Source organism: Pelophylax lessonae (genome assembly GCF_965119305.1).
Source record: "Pelophylax lessonae genome assembly, chromosome: 6".
Classification (NCBI taxonomy): domain Eukaryota; kingdom Metazoa; phylum Chordata; class Amphibia; order Anura; family Ranidae; genus Pelophylax; species Pelophylax lessonae.
Window position 1 is genome coordinate 225,629,791 of NC_138773.1, and position 20,090 is coordinate 225,649,880.

General features: G+C 44.3%; 1 protein-coding gene across 1 annotated transcript in view; it reads left to right on the forward strand.

Moving 5' to 3' along the window:
• Window positions 1–11,393: 11,393 nt before the first annotated feature.
• The window catches only part of RAB17 (RAB17, member RAS oncogene family), a 28,861-nt gene continuing 20,164 nt past the window's right edge, over window positions 11,394–20,090 (forward strand). The window contains exons 1-3 of the mRNA XM_082262004.1: window positions 11,394–11,471; window positions 16,841–16,990; window positions 19,214–19,365. Of these exons, the coding sequence (XP_082118130.1) occupies window positions 16,843–16,990; window positions 19,214–19,365 (300 nt within the window). The 5' untranslated portion in view covers window positions 11,394–11,471; window positions 16,841–16,842. The remainder of the gene's footprint in view (window positions 11,472–16,840; window positions 16,991–19,213; window positions 19,366–20,090) is intronic.

Sequence of the window (20,090 nt, forward strand, 5' to 3'; positions counted from 1 at the left end):
ACATTAAATGGTAGGCCCTGCATGGCACAGCACATTACATGGTGGACACTGCATGGTACATCATATGGCATAGTGGGCACTGCTCATAACATAGTGGACACTGCATGGCACAGTACATTACATGGTGGACACTGCATGGTACATCATATGGCATAGTGGGCACTGCTCATAACATAGTGGACACTGCATGGCACAGTACATTACATGGTGGACACTGCATGGTACATCATATGGCATAGTGGGCACTGCTCATAACATAGTGGACACTGCATGGCACAGTACATTACATGGTGGGCACTGCATATTACACTGCAAGCACTGCATGGCACAGCATATAACATGGTGGGCACTGTATGGCATAACACATTACATTGTGGGCAAAAGGGAACACATTACATGGGGGGAAGCAGCAGCCTCTCCCACAATCATCACAGCCCCCAGGAGAGTTTTTGCACAATCCTCTCTCCCTAATAAGTTTACTAACCTCATTTGAGCAGCATGAAATATTTCCTTTCTCCCGGGCTTCTGATGGTTAGGATGACATCAGCACCCCTCCCCCTGACGGCTGCCTGCATCTCCTTTACACTGAGGATCTGTGTGAGTGTAACAGATCCTGTGATAGGAGCCAGGCATCGGCAGGAACAGGACTCAGCTGCAGCAGCTGAGACTTCTCTCCTTCACGTGTGCAGTGCAGAGGGGACTTCTTCTTCAAGACAGCACACGTAGCTATCGATAAGCCACTGGCATAGGCCTATATTCAGGGAGGGGCCTGGAGCTGCAGCTCCAATAGCCCCTATGTTAATCCGGCCCTGCAAATACCAATAAAATACCTTTAAAAAAAAAAAGTAATGCATGCACTACTTTTTTTGCATTCCAGTACAATTTTCAGACTCTTTAAATGAATGGGCCGCAAAGTTGCACTACACAGGAATGCGTGGGAATCTCATGGGAACACAGCTTGCGTTTCCGTGCGATCTCACTGTGAACTGGCCCTAATAGTGGATTTAGCCAGTTTCGGATATCATTTACAGCTGTAATAAGCCAAAAACATGTAGCACTGCCTCCTTGGGGGTTGCTTTTAGTTGTATATTCTTCTGTGCCCTTTGAAACTCTAGGTTCAGACATGTTGTGTATACCTTTAAATGACACACTGTCACAATGCAGATAGGTTTTAACTCTTTAGATTTGCTTTTTAAAAAAAAAAAATAAATAAATAAAGGCTTAAAGGAAGTATTGATCAACTAGGCCCTGGGTAAACAGCCAAGGCTCAGTTGAAATTACTGTACACTAAAGAACAGTTAAATAGCCAGTAATAGCTACAAGCAAATACACCAATATACACAATATCTAACAGTAAGTGAAAGAATCTCTCAGAAAACGATAAATTGCTATATGAAATACTCCTAGGGGAATCCCAGGCCGGCCTATAGTACCTGTATCCTAATGAGAGATGAAGTAAACTAGATAATAGTAGCAAATAGGATGGCAATGTTCAGAATGTAAGACCTTGCTATTATCTTCACCGGCAGTTGGATCTCAAAGAACAAATGATTCCCAAGTGTAACACAGTGTGAGACAAGCAATGTAAAGCCCCGTACACACGTACCGATCGTCGTCATACAAACGTTCGTCTTTTCTCCCCGGGATGTCGATGTCTGTTGAAAAGTGCAAAGACAGCACAAGAATTTTGTACGCCGACTTCAGCTGACTGCAGAAGTGATGTCATGTAATGGTTAACTTTCCCTGTGTTTTTTCTTTTCTGAGCATGCCCAGTCTTGCAAATCTGCGGTCTGTCGGCTGATTTCTGTACTGACTGGCGAACAATCGTCCGTTCTGGTGTCGGCATACAAAAATTTTTATGTTTGCAAGAAAGACTCTTGTCCGCAGAATGTGCGCAGACAGCTGTCGGAGGCACCATACTAACAAGCGTACAATCGGCAGATCTTTCGTCCGCCGACGTTTGTATGACGACGATCGGTACGTGTGTACGGGCCTTTAGATAGCTGCTTCTGATTAACCATTTACCGACCGCCCACCGCAGATGTACATCACTACTTTGACGTTAAATACCGGGGTTATATCAGCAGATAGCTGCTGTAACCCTGGTATTTTTAAAAATGGGGGGGGGGTGATCAGCTTTCAGGTAAGGGTGTTCCCAGTGGAGGATTCGCCGAGGGATCACCGCTATGGTGCGGCGGAAGAGGTGCCCCCCTCCTCCCACCGTGTCCTGGTCCTTTTCCCAGCTTATCGGACCCGCCGGCAGTGGGAAAAACGATACGGTCCTGGATCGTCTTAGACAGGAAGTCGAGTGAGGGCAAGATGGCCCTCACGCGACTCTATGGTCTTGGAGGACCGAAGGCGACGTCAAACGTCATTGCAGAGCAACCGGCTTAACCACTTTACCACCGGAGGATTTTGCTGTCTTACGTCTGGGCCACTTTTTACGATTCGGCACTGTGCGATTTTAACTGACAATTGCGCGGTCATGCAACGCCGTACCCAAACGAAATTTACGTCCTTTTTTTTCCACAAACAGAGCTTTCTTTTGGTGGTATTTGATCATCTCTGCGATTTTTATTTTTTCCGATATGAATAAAAAAATGCGACAATTTTGAAAAAATAACAATATTTTTCTACTTTGACAGTTAAAAAATCTCCAATATATTAAATTTTTGTCATATATTTAGGCCAAAATGTATTTAGCTACATGTCTTTGACAAAAAAATTCTCAATGAGCGTATTTTTAACCGCTTTAAGACTGGAAGATTTTACCCCATTCCTGACCAGGCCATATTTTGTGATTCGGCACTGCATTGCTTTAACGGACAATTGCGCGGTCGTGCGACACTGTACCCAAATTCAATTGACGCCCTTTTTTCCCCACAAATAGAGCTTTCTTTTGGTGGTATTTGATCACCTGTGCGATTTTTACTTTTTGCGCTATAAACAAAAAAAGAGCGACAATTTTGAAAAAATAACAATATTTTTCACATTTTTTTATGTGAAATTCCCCCCCCAAAAAATGTAAAAATCAAAATTTTTTAACATTTTAGTCCAATTTGTTTTCTGCTACATATGTTTGGTAAAAAAAATCGCAATAAGCATATTTTGATTGGTTTGCGCAAAAGTTATCGCAGCTACTAACTACGGGAAATTTATGTCATTTTTATTGTTTTTTTTTTAACTAGTAAGGGCGGCGATCCGCGATTTTTGACATTTTTTACACTTTTGGGGGTACCAGTGACATTACTACAGTAATCAGTGCTATACATATGCACTGTTACTGTAAAAATGACACTGGGAGGGAAGGGGTTAACTTTATTGGAGAGGGAGGGGTTAAGTGTGTCCCTAGGGGCGTGTTTCTTACTGTGATTGGATGTGGCTGTGTGTGTAACAGCACAGATCAACGGTCCTACATAGCAGGACCGTATAATCTGTGCTTTTACACAGGGAATAATGACAGGCAGCTTTGTTTACATTAGCCACCTGCCTTTCTCCCTCTCCACCCGATCACGAGTGACCGGCGGACATCGGGTCCGCCGCTCACACGCGCGGGCTTCTTAGGGAACAAACAGGGGCGGGAGCGCGCCTCCGGCGGCGCGCGCTCGCCCCCTATTGGCTCCCAGGCTAGTGACGTACCGGTACGTCACTTTGCCTGGGAGGGGCTGACCGCAGCTGTATATAGTCGGGCAGTGGTCGGCAAGTGGTTAAAAAGTATTGATTGTGGATTTAGCTCTTTTCGCATAAAATATTTTTCTCAAAATCTAATATGTATTTCGTTTAAATATAGGATAGTATAATGCACTGGTACTTTTTAATAAATATCTGGAAAGAATCAGGATAGTATGAAAAGACTACTAAGCCATACCAGCCAATCAGATTTTAGTTTTAGCTAACATAGCAAAATAAGAACGTATAGGTAAATCTTTAATTTTGAAAAGTGGGAAGTTACACCTAATTGAGGAGCTTCATCTCTTTGTTTTTCCTGGAGACAGTTTCACCAAGAAAGAAAGGGAAAATCCAAAATTTTGGAGTTGTCCCCAGAACAAGAGGTAAGGGGAACCGTATAATGTTGTACAACAGGGACACCTGTTCCAGAGACAGTTGTCAAAGAAGGTAATTCCCCTAACTCAGAGATTTTCTCTAATTTCCTGTAACGTCTTTGGGACCGGAAGCGAATTGAAATTTCCCCAGTGGTACACAGACAGCCAAAAATTACCCCTGCAGGAGTTTTAACCCTTCCCTACTCTATCGTAAACTAATAAAAAGTTTTAGCTATACATACAATACACTTTAACCACTTTACCACCAGAGGATTTTGCTGTCTTACGTCCAGGCCACTTTTTGCGATTTGGCGATGTGCGACTTTAACTGACAATTGCGCAGTCGTGCGATGCTGTACCCAAACGAAATTTACGTCCTTTTTTTCCCCACAAACATAGCTTTCTTTTGGTGGTATTTGATCACCTGTGTGATTTTTACTTTTTGCGCTATAAACAAAAAAAGAGCGTTTATTTTGAAAAAAATAACAATATTTTTAGCATTTTTTTATATGAAATTCCCCCCCAAAAAAATGTAAAAATCAAATTTTTTTAAAGTTTTTGGCCAATTTGTTTTCTGCTACCTATGTTTGGTAAAAAAAAAAAAATCACAATAAGCGTATTTTGATTGGTTTGCGCAAAAGTTATTGCGTTTACTAACTAAGGGAAAGATTTCTGTCATTTTTGGTGTTTTTTTTTTAACGCGTAATGGCGGCGATCTGCGATTTTTTTTGCGGGACTGCGACATTGCGGCGGACAGATCAGACCCTTGACTGACATTTTTGACACTTTTGGGGGTACCAGTGACATTTCTATAGTAATCAGTGCTATAAATATGCACTGTTACTGTAAAAATGACACTGGCAGGGAAGGGGTTAATTTTATTGGAGAGGGAGGGGTTAATGTATGCCTGGTGCTTACTAACGTGTGTGGGGGGAGGTGACTGAGTGACACAAGGACAGATCGCATGTTCAGCTATGCTGAACACTGCAATCTGTCACTCCTTGTCACTTAGGAGATCCGCCCGCTCTGTTTACACAAGCGGGCGGATCTCCAAACTCGATTCCCCGATGATCGGGGAAGAGCAGTGGCAATCGCCGCCGCTCCTCCCCTGGCCCGACTCCCGCTGTGACTGAAAACAGCGGGAGCGCCGCCTACAGGGGGAGGAGTCCAGCGACGTAGGTCTACGTCGCTGGACAGAATCGAGACACTTTGCCGCAGTACGGTCAACAGGACCGGTCAGCAAGTGGTTAAAGTGGGGTTCCAGGCAAACTGGTAAATACACAGATAAAAGAAATATGTTGACTCTTTTTTTTCTTGAATAATTGGATATAATTATAAATCCTTTGAGAGGTACAACATTAAATATACTAGACTTTCAACCAGGCCTGGATCTAGGGGGGTGCTGGGGTGTGCTGTGCCCCCCAAATTTTAGTTGTGCCCTTCCAGGTTTCTCAGAGTGCATCCACTGATCCATGAGGCACTCTATAGGGACAATTAAATAAAAAGGGTACTCTGATGGGAACACCTGGTGTAAGGTTTACTCTGATGGGAACACCTGGTGTAAGGGGTACCCCAATTTAGACCCTGATGTAAGGAGTACTCTGATGGGGACCCTGGTGTAAGGAGTACTCTGATGGGGACCCTGGTGTAAGGAGTACTCTGATGGGGACCCTGGTGTAAGGAGTACTCTGATGGGGACACCTGATGTAGGAGGTACTCTGATTAGGACCCTGATGTAAAGGGGGCTCTGATGGGAACCCTGATGTAAGATGGGACTCAGATACAAACACCTAATGTAAGGAGTACTCTTATGGGGACCCTGATTAAAAAAAAAGGAAAATGAGGATGCATTGCACCAGTGTCATCTTGAGAGCATTATAGGCCCCCGGGCAATGCAGTGAACTGGGGCCCTGCCTAAACAATCACCCACGAGAATAAAAATGCAAATTATCTGGACAACTATATTTATTGGTACAGCAGTGCCAGGCTAATGACAGCTTCCAAGTTCGGCGGTTGGATCCAGTGAACACACACATGGATGGGAGTCAGACTCTACTGTCCTGTGTGCGCCTGTTTCTGTGGAGGCGGACAGACATTCCTGCAGTTGTAGGCTCCCCCTCCACGGCCTAAGTGGCCTGACAGCACCGCAGGGCAAACAGGTGCTTGCCACCTGCTAAGTTCAGTGGTGGGATGCACACGGGAATCGGGACTAATGCTTGGCTGGGGCTGGGTCGCTGGGCAGGTGGGGCCCCCGGTCAACTTCCCAGCGTGCCAATTCAGTAAGACAGCCCTGCATTGCCCTGCCTCTGCACTACCTGTCAGGTTGTGACTCCTTGTACAAAAGCACACTGAGTTAGGGCTCTTTCACACGGTCCGCCTCCGTAGGCGGATCCGTGCTGCTCAGCAGGGGATCTTAAACACAGATCCCCGCTGAGCATGCAGGTGACAGCTTCCTCTCCGCTCTGTGTGCGGAGAGGGAGATGTCAGAGCCCCATGCATCTCTATGGGGGAATCGGATGAGAGCGGACCACCTGTCTGCTCTCATCCAATCCCATCCGATCCCATCCCCTGGACGGATGGAAAATAGGGTTTCCATCCATCCGGATTTCACGGACAGGATCGGATGCGGATGGCAGCGGGTGTCAGCGGACATATCTCCGCTGACATCCGCTGCCCCATAGGGATGCATGGAGGATCCGATCAGATCCGCCTAAAAAACTGACAGGCGGATCTGATCGGAGCACTCGTGTGAAAGGACCCTAAACCGAGAATGCTGGTTCCATGCATGGCTGTTATACTGTTGACATCATGCCCTCTGACTTTTTTTTTTTTTTTAACTGCATTCCCAAATCAGATAAGCTAGATCCGGAACTGCTTTTAACTGTGTCAAACACTTTAGTTGAATTCCAGTTTCATAGCTAATACATGAATAAAGTATAAAAGGCAGCCATGGCAAATTTCAAAGAACAGAGTAAAAGCTGATTTTTGATTGCTTGCTGTATGTGACAGCAGGCAGTTTTATACCGGATGCTTTGCTTTATTTTCTGAAACACGCCAGGGTGTGGGACATGACACCAATAGAACAGTACCATTTTAATGTATATAGGCCACTTGTAATATTTGTAAGGACTTTTTTAAAGTTCAACCTCCCTTTCCAAACAAACTTATTTCTAAGTTTATCTTGGATGCAGTCCTTTGCATTCCCTTTTCCCTGTCCTCTGCCCACCCAACTCTATGCCCCTTCCCTTTTTTCCCATCTTAAAACAACTTTATCTTTCTATATTTACACCTACTTTTTTCTTTCCCTCTCTAACCATCTCTCATTTTTTTTGGAAGGATGCAAGAATAAGGCCTCATTGACATAGGTGCTGAGGCCGATATACTGTGAATGGGTCGCCAGGTACTGTGTTTAGAAAGCCAATGTAAGTATAGGGGGATGCAGTGGCTGCATGAACACAGTTGCTTGATCTAATCTGACAGGCAGGCAGGCACCATTGAGCAGTCCTAGTCGCAGACAGTTTGTGCCTGTCAAGTTAGGTTGAGCTGTGTTTGTGAAGCCATTGCATCCCCAATTTTTTTTTATTAATAGTCTTGCAATCAACAAGCATAAAATCAATATACATAAATAAATAGCATAGGAAAAGAGCTGGACAGTTCACCAAAGGCAGGTCTGATATTCCAACACCCCCTTATCCAGACCGCTCGAGGCTCCCTGCCCTTCTCAAGACCCTGAATCTTCCCAACCTCACACAGAATATCGTACACCACCACCTCGACAGGGAGGACTTTCTTCCGCAGGGTAATCTGGCACCGTGCATTCCACGTGAAGTAACGGACAACTATACTAACTAGAAAAAGTATATTAAAAAAATCAAAATCCCAGCGAGTTGGGAATGCCCCGTACACCCACTCCGCATATCTCATGCAATGGAGAAAGGGGATGCCGAGAGCTTTCCCCACCCTTTTATACATCTCTATGTTAAAGGGACACTGGAGCAAAAAGTGGTCCATAGACTCCACTTTACCAACACACTCTGCTCTAGGACAATCCCGATCATCCACAGGGCTATGCTTCAGGTTCCCTCTCACATAGAGGCTTCCATGGAAAGCGAGCCAGGCTTGATCCCTAAACTTCAAAGGGATTCTTTCCAAGTTAATTAAACGCAACCCCGCCCTCATTATGGGGCCTGGGCAATCCCGTAAGGTCAGTGACACACTGAAAGCAGAACCCACAATCCTCCCCAAACACTTAAATGGGCTGCCTGCATGCAGCCCCTTGTGGCTCAAGCCTCATAAACACACTGACCATTCAGGGTCCATGGGCCTTAGAGCCAATGTGAATGAGGCCTAAAACAAAGGGCACAGTCACTTTTGGCATGTTTATTCTATGTCTATTGTATTGTTCATTGCAATGTATATCTTGGCAAAGATGCTTGATCCAGTCTCTTACAATTGGCTCCAATGTATTCAGGGGAGTTGTGGTTTATTGTTTTGGTCTGCTTAGGATTTCTAGGCTGAGAGTTTAATTGCCTCTCCTTGCCTCTGAAAGAAGCTTCCAGAGCATAGGCAGGGATATTCGAATGATCAGCTGAATATTTATCATGCCCTGGCAAGTCCTTGGAAGGGGACATCCAGAAGGTGGCTGGGGAGGTGACAAATGTGTGGGAGCCCTGAACAGATGGTTCTTTCCTTGTCAGGAAGGGTTCCAATAATTCTAGGGCTGCTGCCCCTAGGAGAAGTATCACTAAGGCTAGACACCACCATTTGAGCCACAACGTTTGCTGTGTTAAGGGCCTGAGGAGGACAGCTGAGAAGGGATACCTGCAGAAGGATGCTGTTTTAGAGCCCAGGTCTAGAGGAGGACTTTGCCCTATTTCTACATGTGAAGACTGCATGGCAGACATCTCCAGGCATACTGTGGGTCAGGGCTTTTTTCTCTTAGAATAAGTACAGGTACTCTGTCCACCTTTACCTACCTCTGAGGACCATCCCTTGTCTCCGCCCCCTATTCACCTTCTAGTGGTGCTCCTTTTAGAGAATACAGAATCAAGTATAATTTTGTGGTAATAAATAAGTAATTTGTATGGAATTGGTTAATGATAATAGGCACCCAGCAGCAATAGATCTTTCCCAGCAACAACAGATCCTCCCCCTAGTGACAACATTTTCCCCCGGGGACCAAAATTCACCCCCAGCAACAATTGATCTACCCCAGCAACAAAAGGCCACTGCTGGAAACAATAGATCCCCCAGCAGCCAGCATCAATAAACCCTCCCCCCTCAACAGTGGATCCTCCCCAAGAACAGAAGAACCCCAGGGCAAAGGTCCCCCGTCAGCAACAGTAGATCCCACTGCAATAGTAGATCCCTCCATCAACAATTGATCCCAACGACATTACAAACCCCAACTACAATAGATCCCCAGTAGTCAGCTTCAATAGACCCTCAAGCACACCCAAGCCCACTTTACCAGTACATACATTCTGTGCTGGAGGTGCCGAAACTGCGTTTCCCTACGTTCTGGCTGAAAAAGAGCCCTGCTGTGAGTAAAGATGTTACTGGGGACTGATAGTTGCACATGATCAGAAAGAGAACCAGTTGCAAATGACTGTCCTATGATTTACAGCTGTGGGACTGTAGATGTACCGGCATCCCTAGCTACCTCCAGAGAAGCTGCTATTGGGCTATTAGACTCATTCTTTTGTTGCTGGTCGTTTTTGGAGTACTCTGTGACACTAAACCCCTCTCTTGGTAAAATTCTCCAGTAATAAATACTAAAAAGACATCCCTTAGACCAGTGATGGTGAACCTTGGCATCCCAGATGTTTTGGAACTACATTTCCCATGATGCTCAACTACATTGCAGAGTGCATGAGCAGCATGGGAAATGTAGTTTTAAAACATCTGGGCTGCCAAGGTTCACCATCACTGCCCTAGATTGATCCTGATTTGTCGATGTGTGTAGAACTAGCAGTCTCTGCACTATTGTAGGAGACCCGGGTATATTCTCAGCAAACCCCTCCAGTGATAAGCGCTACACATTGCATCCAGTCAATCAAGACAATGTAATGTTTGTACCACTGCCATCTTTTCTAAGAAACCCTGATTTGAAACAAATGTGCCAAGGTGCATATTTTTCTGTGTCATGAAATTTTTGTTCACTGTTCTCATTTGATGGTGTAAAACTATTTGGATCCTGGTTCATTTACTGGTCACAGTACTTCATTCAAGGCCTCATTTAGACATGCGGTTGGGGAGACTGTAAAAATGTTGTTTGTTTGCTGGAGCTAGACATACTATGAGTTTTTTGACCTATCTGATGTTCATCTGTGAAGATTTGCACAAGTTTTGGATTAAAGCTTTTTACGATCTGCAGGATGTCATTTGGATCGATTCACTGTCTGCTAATTCTAATCAAAAAGTCTTAAAACAGGCAGTCAGGAGGCATCACATTGCTTCCTCACTGTTTGTCAATTGCTATTCAGAGGACTTGTAGATTAAAGCCCTGTACACACGACCCGAAAATCGGATGACAGATTGTCCGTTTTTTTTTGCATGCTAGTCGCATATCGAACATAAAGTTTACTAAAGATACGAAATTTCTCACACGACAGAATAAAAATGTGTTGTAGTGTATTTGTATTGTATTTTCAAACGACAACTGTACTGATTAAACGAAAATCGTACGTTCTGGTATGGTACAAGAGAAATTAATATTGGATAAACTGTCATGATCGGCTCTCGAAAGCGCTGTACTAATGATCCCATTATTGCACGATTGCTTCGAGAGCGGAATTTTTGGTCCGAGTTTCCAATCGTGTGTACAGGCCTTTAGGTGCACGTCTAAATCTACCCTGAAGACTTGTTTAAACCAAAATACGATGCGGGAAAGGCATGTTCTGTGCGCCTTTTCCATACTGCATGTGAACATGCTGACCTTGCGAGGAGTGTGTGAGTGCGCCATTATTTGTTACACAGCGCATTTGCGCCCCACAAACCGCATGGTACCACAGTTTGGTGAAGTGTGATCTGAAAAATGAATGCTTACACTACTTCTTGCATGTTTTGTTGTGTTTTGCAGCCCATTCAAATGAATGGGCTTTCCAAACCAGACTGCATGGGAACAAAGGGAACACACATGTCCACATGTCCCAGTGTGAACCAACCCTAACACTTTATGGCGTATTCAAGAGCATGACAGAGTTCATTGATGGTTATCTATGTAGATTTTATTGAAGGAAAGCACTTAGAAGAAACTGTTTCAGAATGTCGACATAACTAGAATCAGCTGAAACCTCCCTATTGGACTTTACACCTGCTAAATTACCAGTTATACATGCACTGTACAATATGAAGAGTACGTGAAGACATTAATGTGGGTCACTTGCTGATCTCCTAGATAATGTGACTGGGCCCAGCACAGCACAGGTAGGATGACACTTTGTATATAATTTATAATCCTGCTGTCAGTTTAATTATACGGGGATCTTTAATATGCCGCCTTTAATAAATAAAAGGGTTGATTTATTTTATCAGTTGGGCTCATTTTCACAATATTGTCATAATTTTAATTACAGCAGTCAAAGGAACGAATACTCAAATGCTACTATGCCTTTTTTTTTTTTTTTATGCATTGAAGGGAAGTTACGAAGACTGGAGAAGTCAGAATCTGGAGCAGCTGTGCATAGCAACCAATCAGCTATTAGCATTTTCAAAGCTTAACTAATCAAGCTGAAGATAGAAGCTGGTTGGTTACTATGCACAGCTACTCCAAATTCTGGCTGCTCTAGTTTTAGTAAATTCCCCAATGGAAAAGACATTGCATTAGAATTCATAAATATAGAAATTAATGTGGTAATGTGAATATTGTAAAATTTGTGGTTGCTGTGACATGATTGTAGCACCCTACAGGTAGGTGCTAGGTAAATGTATAGTGGGCTTTGTCTGCCTAACAGCAGGGCTGTGATTTCTTTTTGGTAGGGTGTCATGGTTTCCAGATGTGTCTGCTGAAAGGGGAGTCTCCCCACTGGCTCTATGAGAGGCTTCTCATAGGGCAATGGAGGAAACCCAATCAGGGATACATTCAGGTTTGTAACTACCCCCATAAGGCAGATTCTGCCGCAAAGGATTCTGGGAGTGGGTATAAATTTGAGGGAGAGCATGGCTCATTGTCTTTGGCGGGAAGCAGAGTCCCAGGAGGGAGAGGACGGCTGTCTCTCCTCCTGTCAGAGGAAGCGGATGTCTCGGGTACTGCCTGAGAATCCAGAGAGTGCTGAGTTGAGCTGAGGGGATCCGGTGTGCCGAGAACCAGCGGAGAGCGAGAGGGGTCCAGTCCCAGGAAAGCCTACACAGGTCGTGAGTACTGAGGATTTCCCCTGGGGGTCTGCCTAGAGTCAGAGACCACTCCGGAGAAGGTTCTAGGATCCAAAGTGTCAGCTAGCTGTAAAAGGGGTACCTAGTCAGAGGACCCTCAAGTGATAGAGGAGGTACCTAGGTTGAGGACCCTGAAGTGGTAAAGGGGGCGCCTGCAGTTTGGGCCCTGAAGAATTAATGCACAGTGTGAGGCAAGACTGGAGAGTGTAGTCAGTGACTTTGCAGTGCAAGCAGTATCAGATGTTCAATGTTCCACAGTCCTGGATCTGCTAGACTTAAGTCGGAGTTCCAGCACAGCTTTCAGAGATACCATGTGTTCAAAGCATCAGCAGGGCCAGATTAACATAGGGGCTATTGGAGCTGCAGCTCCAGGCCCCTACCTTAATATAGGCCCCGGGTTGGCCATATTCACTGTTACCGCTCTTATGTCACTTGTAAACACAGAAGTCTGGCTTCTATGCTCGCTTCCCCAGGCAGCTCCCTCAGAACCTCCCCACACAGCACGAAGGCCGGACAAGGAGGGACAGTTGCCGATGCATGGATGTCTTTATGGGCTTCAGAGACAGCATCCCATGTTGAATTAGGCATGCATAGCTGCAGGGGAGGGCTGGCAGCCTTAGGCCTGGGGGGCAAGCCCAGTCAAGTGGCCCATTGAACCATCAAATTAGCTCACCATCCATGCCCACCTGGTTTCATAACAGATATTGATGTTATGAAACAAGACAAACATAATGCAATGTGGTAACATAATTTAATGTTAATAGCAAAAAAGGAGGTTTAACAAAAATACATGACGTCACGCCAGGCGGGGCCTAGGAAGCTCCTGTCGGATGGAGATCACTTTGCCTGACAGGGAAGTGACCATGTTAGTATTGTGCCAGCCAGGTACAGGAGCGTACTCTACACACTCATACCGTGCCGCTGCAGCTCTGCAAATATTATATTTTGTAGCAGCGACCGGCAGCTGTATACAGTGTCTGGCCCCTACATTTGTCCAGCCCTGAGTGTGGCCTTTTTACCCAGCATCAGAGTGGCCCAGGGGGCAATTGCCACCCAGCCCCCCTTCCCAGTCCTCCCCTGCATAGCTGCACCCTTCCTCCTCTGGATGGCAAGGCATGGCCCTTAAGGCCCTTCAAAATCCTCAGCACCAAGCCCATGATGCTCTTAATCCGGCCCTGTCAGTAAGCGTTGGCTAGCATCGGCTGGCGTCAAGACAGCGCTAACGGGCATTTTTACTACAAAAGTCCCAGAATTGTACATAATCGAGCCAAAGGAGTATCCCACTCATTCCCTTCTCCCATCCCCTAAAACTACAATAAAACAACCAAACAAAGATGCCGGAGTTGTCAATGTGTCAGTTCTCACACCCAGGGCCACAGCTCACATGGGCTGGAGAGGTAACCGCTAACAATGGCAGACCCACCTCAGGCCACAGGCCTGGAACCCTTGCTACATGATCAATACAAAAAATATTACACGTTTTTATGAAATATCATTCAGCTAACTTAATGCATATATTTTCATGACTATATATAGTGGTTGTAAAGGCTTTAAGTTTTTTACCTTAATGCATTCTTTGCATTAAGGTAAAAAACCTTTATGGTACAACTCCCTCCCGACCCCTCTAAATACATACCCGAGCGTGAACCCGATCCAGCACTGTGCCAGAGAGCAGCTGCACTGCTCTGTCTCTCCCTCCTCACTTGACTCCGTGAGGGCAGCGGGAGCCAATGGCTCCTGTTGCTGTCAATCAAATCCTATGACAAGGGAGCAGGGGCATAGCTGAACCTCACTGTCGGTGTCTATAGATGCTTGCTGCCTCTTTTACCCCTCGAGAAAGAGATTCTGCTAATAGTGGAGCCCCGCACAGCAACACTGTTTTTGTAATGTGACAGCAAATGTTAGGAGAGGATCTCCAACCTGCTGTCACAGTGGGAATGGGGGGGGGGGGGTGGAGGTTGAGGTATGAGGCTGCTGCATTAGTAACGTTAGTTACTTGTTATACACTGACAACAGATGCAACATGTTACTAAAGGTGAACTTATCCTTTGACAGGCATGGGAGGGCCAGGTTTAAATAGCTACATATAAGACTGTCTGTATTCTGCCTGCATCTGGCTGGGCTTGTCGGTTTTTCCAAGATCAGCACAATGGATCCCAATATCATGCGGTTCTAAAGAGGTGATTTGTATGATGGTTAGCTTACCACAGAACCACTGCTTATAGAGCATAATGAACCATTTAGACAGGGAGTCTGGCTGATTTGAGTATTGAGTACAGAGGACAAGGGGGCGCTCTTTACGTCTGGAGGAAAAGAGATTAATTTCCAAATACCGAAAAAGGTTCTTTACAGTAAGAGCTATGAAAGTGTGAAAGGCCACCTGTGCCGTTCCTTCAGAGCCCTGTGCTGTGAACGGCGGCTCCTGCGTGCATGCACAGGAGTGACATCATCGTGGCTCTGGCCCGTTACAGAAGCAAGACGGGTGAAGATGGGAGCCCCTGCAGCACTGACTTCTTGGCGCGGGAGGGCTTCGTTTTCAGGTAAGTAAAACATCCATGTTAGCGTACTAGCACATTATGGCTTTATCTTGCAGATTCACAAAAAATTGTGAAGATCGCCAAAGCACAGTACAAGAGCTTCCTGTGCCTGTGCACGCCCATGCATGACATAGCCCAATGGTGGATGGTTACGAGATTGTCCAAGGACATTACATGCTCAAAGCTGGACATGTTTGCATGTGCACTAGTTGTTTGTTGTGGAAGCACACATAAAAAAGTTGAAGACACAGCTGCTCCATCCAGTACAAACAAGGCAGTATTGTCACCCTATTAGTGCCGGTTCACACTAGGTCGCTCCGACTTAGGGGGTGACCTGTGACCTTCGGCATGACTTGCACGGACTTCATAAAATTAATGTCAATGCAAGTCGCCTCCAGGTTGCCCCGAAGTAGTACAGGACCCTTTTTCTAAGTCTAAGCGACTTGTGTTGCTCCAATTAGAACCAGTCCTGTACTCAATGACCGCGACGGTGCACGACTTGCCAGGCTGACCAAGTCGCCTGACAAGTCGTATTAGTGTGAACCGACACTTAGTGGAAAAGCAAGCAACTGCAATTTCAATTAAAGATTGTACAGCCATTACAAACAGAACCAAGATGGAGAGAGTGGTAAAAATTAGCAGCATTAAGAGACAGGTAGGACAAATTTATTTTGCAGTAGATGGTTTAGATACACTTTAAGTAAATGTAGTTTTGGGTCAGTTTTATTTATTTATTTATAAATGTTTAAACTGACAGATCCAAATATATGTATACATTTACACATATGATAACAGATTCCCAGATCACCATAGGCTCACTAAACTGCCAGTTTGTTTGAAGTCCAGTCACATTCATAACAGCTTCCCAAGAGAGACACGCTCCACTCTGAGTTCTGGTGTACCTCTGTATGCCAGCTCAGAGCTGGTCTTAAAGCGGTGTTCCGGCCTCCCCCTCCAAAAATTAAAAGTCAGCATCTATACATACTGTAGCTGCTGACTTTTAATATTGGGACACTTACCTGTACTGGAATCCAGCGATGTCGGCACTGCAGCCGATGTTTCCATCAGCTTTCGGATGCTGCCACTGCCATTGCCAGTAGGGGAACCCAGCAGTGAAGCCTTGAGGCTTCACGCCTGGGTCCCTACTGCTCATGTGCGAAGCGTGCTGCACACGAATACTGGTCTGAAAGCAGAGGGAGGAGGAGGGGGCCGATCTTCTGACGTACCTCGCCATTGGCAAGGTCCAACGGAAGTGGGGACAGGGTACCTGTCAAAAACAGGTACCCGCTCCCTCCCGAAAGGTGCCAAATGTGGCACCAGAGGGGCGGAGGAGACAGATAAGCGAAAGTTCCACTTTAATTACCATCGGTTTTATAATCTGTAAACTGGCAGTAATTCTTTAAGAACCTGTTACGGCCATAGCGATGGGTACTGAAAGTGGAAGGCAGTTAAAACCACTTGCTCTTGTTGACCGTTTTTAAAATGTTACCTTTGCCTGAATTTGGCACAGGTAATTCTAAAGGAAACTACTACCAGAAAAGTAGCATCAAGGCTTTTTTAAAATCCCTATTGGGGTGTGTAAATCACTGCCTTTTTTACACCAAGGAAGCAAGCAGAGAGCCCGAAAAAGACAAAAATGAGCCTAAAGCTCCATCTAGTGGCTGCAAGATAGTAATATACAGGATTTCATATTTACCTGACGAAAAAAGTTTCCTTTTTTTATCCTGACCATAACAAATAAAGCAATGTACAAACTAGTATATACTTCCTTTAAATGGGCTAGTGCCCACCTTCCCTAACCTCCTTTTTCAACATATGGGTGACCTAAGGAATTCATAGCAAACAGCTTGTTTTAATGATCTTTAATGCATAATCTGTTGCTTGTAGGAATGGAATATGACATGGGCATTATTTCTGAAGAACAGGAAGTTAACACCTACAAACTGGTGCTACTGGGAAGCAGTGGTGTGGGAAAATCCAGCATAGTTGTCAGGTACTTAAGAGATGAGTTTCAAGATACTGACTGCACTACTGGATGTAAGTAAAACATAAAAGGCCTTATTTATCTGTAGAAAAGTAGATGTGTCTAAACTTTTTTTTACCTGTACTAATAAAATTGCATTTTTTTCTGGTAACTAGGGATGGAACAGATACTTTTTCTAGCACATTGAAAAATGTAGCTTATCCATCATGAAAGCTGAGATGGCATAGTGTATATTAAAAAACTATATAGTTACAGAGTAATACAACCTGTTAAAAAAGGAATACAACATTGTACTGTATTTTAATATTTAATTGTAGCACTCTCCTAGGTAGGTGCTAAGAAAAGCATATATGTGGCCCTGTCTGCTTATCAGGGGGGCCTGATCAGTTAGTTAGGCTGTCATGTGTTTCCAGGTGTGGTCTGTTGAGTCTGGGGAGTCTCCCCACTGTATCCAATGAGGGCTATTCTTGGACAGTGGAGGAAATCTGGCCAATAACGCACCAGGGTTTATAGCTGTCCCAGTGGGTGGAGTTGGCCGCAATGCACCCTGGGATTGGGTATAAACCTGATGGGAGCATGTGACAGAGTTTCTTTGGCGGGAAGCAGAGTCCCAGAACGAGGCTGACGGCTTTCTCTCCTCCAGAGATGTATAGTAACTAAGTAGAACTACTTCACTACTGTACTTAAGTACCGAAAGGCGGTATCTGTACTTTCCTGGAGTAGAATTTTTTTCTCCTACTTCCACTTTTACTTCACTACATTTTTTCAATGATTTCAATACTTCTACTCCATTATTTTTTTTTTTGTGCTGCATAGTTACTCGTTACAATTATAAAAATTACCACTACCAGAACAGTAGATGGCAGGTTTCATGAAGCTCAAAACATGTGTATTATCAGCGCATACGAAAATAATAAAAAACAATATGATGTTCAAACTTTTGACTTCTTTCTTTAATAACTACATAACACAGTACTTGTACTTTTACTTTCAGTACTTGAGTAGCAATTTTTTTTTCAAAACTACTGGTACTTTTACTCTCAGTACTTGAGTAGCAAAATTTAAAAACAATACTTGCAATACTTAAGTACAAAAAATGTTGAATGCTTTAGTACTTCTACTCAAGTCACTTTTTGATCGAGCACTTCCACTTCTACTCAAGTCACTTTTTGATCGAGCACTTGTACTTTTACTCAAGTATGGGTTTCGAGTACTTTATACAACTCTGCTCTCCTCCTGTCAGAGCAAGTGAAGGTGTCCTGGGCAGTCGGCCTGAAGGACCGGAGGTTGAGATGGGCTGCAGAAAAGGGATCCAGAGTGTTGTTGACTGAGTGGAGCTGCTGGGCAGAAGTTTCCAGGAAAAAAAGTGTTGTGAGTACTTGAAATCTGCCCAGAGGTCTGCCTAGGAAAGGGGGCCACTCCAGAAGGGATCCAAGAGCCAGCTAACCAATGGTTGTGGCATAGAAAGGGGGTGCCAAGTGTTAAGCCCTGAAGATAAGGGAGTGAAAGGGGGCGCCAGTATGGGCCCTGAAGCGTTCAGCAGTGCAGCAAAGTGTACAAGTAGCTACCCCAGGAAGAAGTACCTAAGGCAGCTAAGAGAGAACTTCTTTAGTTGAGAATCAGTTACAGAAATAGTTCAGCGTTAACCGGCATCCGGCCAGCGGTAACCAGCGTCAAGCCAACGTTGACAGGCTTTTAGCCAGCGTCAAACAGTGTTTTTTAAGTGTCTCTGCCAAATTGTGCATAGTTAAGGTAAAGGAGTATCCCACTCATCCCTTCTCCCATGCAAGTTCCTAAATAAATCAAAACCCCAAAGATACTGGACTGGTCATTGTCTCAGTGCTCACACTTGGAGAAACATGCTTAAATGTGCTGTTGTTAGTGGTAACCCAGGCGGACCCATATCCAGCGAAAATCATTTTTTGCCATAAAGTTGTAAATGCCTGTTAATTGTAGGAATATTTTGAAAAAACGAATACATCTAAATCTGAATTATTTCTGACAATCAGTAGAATAAAAAGTCTCCAATTTAAGCATTTTACATAAAAGAGTAATAGGATTTATTTATTATCCCAAGAATAGCATCAAGGTTCATAAAATAAACTTCTTCTATGAAGCAATGCATAAGCATATTCTTCTTTAGACTACTACTTCTATTAACATTTCTGTGGATTATGGAAGTTTAAAAAAAAATGCATTATTATCAATATGTTTAAGATATCGCACAGCGTTTTTTTCTTAAATATATGTTATTTACTTTTTTCTTGCTCTCTTAGGTGCATTTTTCACACACAGAATGTACCTCCAGAGGAAACCCTTGAACTTTGAGATTTGGGACACAGCTGGACAGGAGAGGTATCATAGTGTGTGCCGCCTATACTACCGTGGTGCCAGTGCTGCCTTGCTGGTTTATGATATCACTTCCAAGGTGCATATTATTCAGGTCTATCACTGATCCTTCAAAAATAATATTCATTGTTAAAATGAGAAGGAAAATGATTCTGCTGATTTTGAAGGGCACATCACTCCTTTGATTTACTTAATTAAAAAGGCTCATTGATGACTTCTGCCCAAAATAAAAATAATGTATAATAGTAGAACTTGTCCCCAAAAATGTTATAAGATCTGGCAACTATAGATAATTATTTGGTGACAGCAGTCTGACATTGAAATAGTCCCACTCCCTTTTACTCTGGGTTCTGCTCCTTTGTTAGGTGTAATATTTAAATATTTTATTTCTCCTACCAGTTTATAGGTGCAGGATGTATGAGTGTGTAAATGTGCATGTATGTAATATGTTTCCTGTTATCACACCTATGAGCGTGTAGTTTGGCTAAAGTCCGCAATACTTAGCTCTGCTTCAACAGTTTGCGCTCCTGAGGTCCCTGGCAGGTCTTCAGCCGTTGCTGATTGGCTGGTGCTGGATGACGTCACTCCTGCTCATGCACAGAAATCCAGTATACAGGCACTGCGCCGGAATGTAAACTGAGCTGCACATGTGCAGTCCAGTGTACATTTTAAAGAAGACTGTGACCCAGTGGCGTAGCATGGGTTGTCAGCGCCCAAGGCAAGGTAAGTAATTTGAGCCCCCTACACAAATCTACTAGACCACTACACTGACACCTACACTGACCTAGCTGATCACTAAACAGA